At 37.9% G+C, this 3,937-nt stretch overlaps 1 protein-coding gene across 1 annotated transcript; it reads left to right on the forward strand.

Moving 5' to 3' along the window:
• The first annotated feature begins 947 nt into the window (after nt 1–947).
• Nucleotides 948–3,307, forward strand: LOC102625024 (ankyrin repeat-containing protein BDA1-like). The gene is made up of 3 exons (XM_006490121.4): nt 948–1,662; nt 1,754–2,087; nt 2,162–3,307. The coding sequence occupies exons 1-3, from the start codon at nt 1,072–1,074 to the stop codon at nt 2,572–2,574; spliced, it is 1,338 nt and encodes a 445-aa protein (XP_006490184.2). The 5' UTR covers nt 948–1,071; the 3' UTR covers nt 2,575–3,307.
• The last annotated feature ends 630 nt before the right edge of the window (nt 3,308–3,937 follow it).

The following is a 3,937-nucleotide window of genomic DNA, read 5'->3' on the forward strand; positions in this document are numbered from 1 at the left end:
ATTTTCATCTACAAACTGTTGTTAAGGGTAATATTGTCTTTGCACAGTCAACTAACGGTCAATGTTAAAGTTAACTGACGGTAGGGAGTTTTTTACAAATAAATAAATTCTCATCATCTACTTACAACAAGCCCAAACCTCAGGGGAAGTTTTTAACAATTACCCATTGAAAATTGAAACTTGAAAGTCGTCTTCCTCCTATGGGGAACAAGGAGAGAAATTTTCAGGACGTTTACGGGAAAGAGAAGAGGGAAAAAAGCAAAAGACAAAAAGGGGAAGCTCGTAGCTTCTACGATACTTCCAAAATTCAATGGGATGTATGCATTGCCATCTCCTCACGTCATAGAAAGTCTGGTTTGCCAGTGTAAATTACTTTTATAATCTGAAAAATTAATTTACAACGTTTTAAGAGCTTTATATATATAAAACAATTGTATTTCATAAAAACTTTATATGTTAATCAATATTATTCAAATGTCCAGTATCTTTTTTTTGTATTTTTTGTCTTAAAATTTTTGTTAAAAATGCGCCCAACTGGATCTAGTTATGGCACCCGATTTGTTGTGCTATGTAATATGTGTTTATTTTCATTATTAATAGATGTTGTTTATATCAACCTATATATCTTGTCAATTGAAGCAACTGATCTTATGAAAGTTCAATAAGTCGGATATGTAATATATCAGCATGTAAGTACGAACAGTATAAAATTCCAAATTGTTTTATTAAATTGAAGGTATTGAAGAAGTATATACCTGCATTGCCCATTTCCCTGAGTTATCCACCACAAGGGTCATCCTTCTCTTCGTAGAGATGCCGCGTTTTCGTGCAATTCGTAAGGGGGAAAGAAACAAGAAAGTTCTTGGATTTTTTACTTTTTTTTTTTAATTTTACATACAATTAATTTGCATACACACACACACACATATATATGTGCAGACGGACTAAGAAACCTCACCCTAGAAAAAAAGAAAAGTTGTAATTAATTAACATAAGAGTGATGTGAGCTCAACTGCGAGATGGGAAGAAGAATGTAACACATAAACACAGTGTGAGTGTCTGTCAATTGTCATGGCTAACTTGGAGCAGTTGTTTCAGGAAGCTTGCCAAAGAAACGATGTCGACGGAGTCAAGTCATTATATTCAAAGCATCCGAATTTACTGGATGAGATTATTAAAGCATGCCAACGCTCGGATGATCCTCTGCTCATCACCGCCTGCTTGCCTGGAAGCCTTGAAGCAGCTAAAGAAATGGCAAGGCTGTGGCCTCAACTTGCCAGTATTAAAAATCAGCGAGGTGAAACAACCATGCACTTACTTTCTACAGATGGGGATGCCGAGATGGTTCAGACTTTCGGAGAGATTAATCGTGAACTGTGCCTTGAAGTAGACAACTCTTCAATGATACCGCTACACAGAACAGCTTTGGAAGGTAATTCTGATGTTATTAGGGCTTTAGTTTCTATTTGCCCGGAGTCTCTTGAGAAGCTGACTTCAAATGGAGAGACGGCCCTACACCTTGCTGTGAAGAAGTCCAGAGCGGACGCCTTTCAAGCCTTGGTGGATGAGGCTAAGAGTCACAGAAAAGAGCATCTCTTCACTTGGAAAGACAAGGAGGGCAATACTGTATTGCACCTCGCCACACTTAACAAATTAAAGCAGGTAAGCTCTCTGTCTCTTGCAAACACAGTGTTTGAATTTTGATTGCCAAAACATAACGCACGCCTTGACAATCCTGTTGCGTTCATTGCAGATAGTGGAGCTACTCATCCGTGAGAATTCCAATAGGCGCATAATGATTCGAATTAATACCGTGAATAAGCAGAGACAAACAGCCTTACAGTTATGCAATGCTAATTCTCAGGACTCTGCTTTCAAGGAAATAGGCTATATCATTCAACAAGCAATTGCTCAGCAATATCCGCAGCTCCCTGCAGATGGAACCGCCAACAGCAGGAGGAACCAAACACGGTGGCCCATACAGACAAGAAACGTGTTATTGATGGTAGTAGTAACGATTGCTGCAGCATTTTTCACGGTAGCTTGCAATTTGCCAGATTCCTTACTCAGAGAGGATACTCTTGCCGGTAAAAGTTTTTAACTAAATTATTATTTTTCTTTTGGTCGTGTTTACAATTTGCTAAACAAGATTATCTTGCAGTTAAAACATTGCACGCTGATAAGGATGACGTACTCAGTAAGTTGCCAACCGTTGTCTACATCATGATTTTCAACTCTGCTGGGTTCTTGTCTACCATGTTTGCGATTGTATTGCTCGTATGGCCGTTACATTTGAGAACATTTGTGCTCTTCCTTGTAATCTGCACGGCCATTGTTTATATTCTCTTAGCGGACGAGATCATACCTAAATTCTATGTGAAAGTTGGGAAATCAAGCATCTCAAGTAATGGGTTGGTGTGGTCTTTAGTCCTTGCCCTCATTTTGTTCGGAATGGCTGTACTAAGTATGGGGAAATTCACTTTGTCCTTTTGGCGCTTCATTTGTTTGCGGAGGAATAGAACCAATCCCAGGGGCAACAGTCTTGAAGATCTTCACGAAATCACTGCCTTATAGTTATCAAGAGGCTGAAATCATTACCGACTACCTGGTTAATTTAGCCCTTGCTTGTCATAATTTCACTTGGTGGGATGCTCCACATCCTGAAATGTCAAAGATGGTTTTTATGATGCTAATGGTTTCCTTCGTCATCAATTTTACTTATGATGCTAATGGTTTCCTTTGTCATCAATTGTACATAGTTTATGTTGTTTCATCTCCATTTATTTCTCCACTGTAATAGGCTTTTCGAGATTTTTAAGGGGTAATTTGGTGTACTGCTACTTTACGTAAGAGTGCAAGTGACATATCTTGTTGCCATGAGAAGCTTCAAATATGTCTTCTAACAAAAGGAAGTTAGCTTCCTTTGTCATTGCAAATAATGATCTCTTTCTAAAAAAGATCCTTGTTAGTTTACGCACAAAAGAAAAAAAAACTATTAAGATTCAAATCTGTTTCAAGACACCGGCTCTCCCTCATTCCCAGACCTGATTTCTCTCTCCACCTTTACCCGGACAGCCATTTAGTCTCAGGGCTCGTCTTGCACAGGAGTTCTTTTCTCATTAATCCAGACCACGGTTTTGTGCCCTTTAAATGACTTAATGTTTTGAAATAGTTGTTCAGGTTTACGAATTGAGCAATCTTCTCATTGGGTTTCTATTTTGTTCCAGCTTTGACTATATAGCAACTAGTAGTACATTTATATTTATATACAATCCTACGACGGAGCAATTTGCTGTACTTCCTCTACCTAGCGGCCAAATTGTTCAATGATGTTAGTTTAGCTTATGATCCTGTAAAGTCACCCCACTATAAATTTGTACATTTTAAACTTGTATGTGTTGATTGTTTTCAATCATCTGCTCCTGTAAAAGATGCTTACCTCAATTATGAAATTGAAATATACTTGGGGGCTCTCTGGCTGATGAAACCTAATTAGCTTGAGGGGTTAATTAATTTCAGGCCATCAAGCTAAAACACAAAAAGACTGTTCTGAGTCAGGGGTTGTCTCCTCTCACAGATGAACCCAAATGCGTAACTTGTCAATTAACACAATTGGTTACATGATTGCTTACTCTTTTTGCTCTAGCAGTACCCAAAAACTCTTTCATTTGTCTTGCTGGAATTAACCCTACTTCTGATCGTTGATGTTATATAGAATTACTGGATCGGTGGCTGCAATGTTTATGTACCCAGGTCAATTTAGGTGGTTATAAACTGAAGTAAAACTACTAGTGAATCAACTGTAAAAGTTTTATTGATAACCATGCCTGCTGGCATGACAGTTTTTCAGACTCTGTTCATATTTTACATTCATAATTTATTAATACAGCAGTGTCAAACGTTAAACACACCAGACATCTTAATAATAAAAATAGGA

The sequence above is a fragment of the Citrus sinensis genome, chromosome 9 (assembly GCF_022201045.2).
Source record: "Citrus sinensis cultivar Valencia sweet orange chromosome 9, DVS_A1.0, whole genome shotgun sequence".
In the NCBI taxonomy this organism is placed as follows: Eukaryota; Viridiplantae; Streptophyta; class Magnoliopsida; order Sapindales; family Rutaceae; genus Citrus; species Citrus sinensis.

Excerpts from the sequence above, each read along its gene's own strand:
- LOC102625024 (XM_006490121.4), top strand. The coding sequence starts at position 1,072 with ATGGCTAACTTGGAGCAGTTGTTTCAGGAAGCTTGCCAAAGAAACGAT. Across the intron at positions 1,663-1,753 it reads CACTTAACAAATTAAAGCAG|ATAGTGGAGCTACTCATCCG; the intron begins GTAAGCTCTCTG and ends CGTTCATTGCAG. Across the intron at positions 2,088-2,161 it reads CAGAGAGGATACTCTTGCCG|TTAAAACATTGCACGCTGAT; the intron begins GTAAAAGTTTTT and ends ATTATCTTGCAG.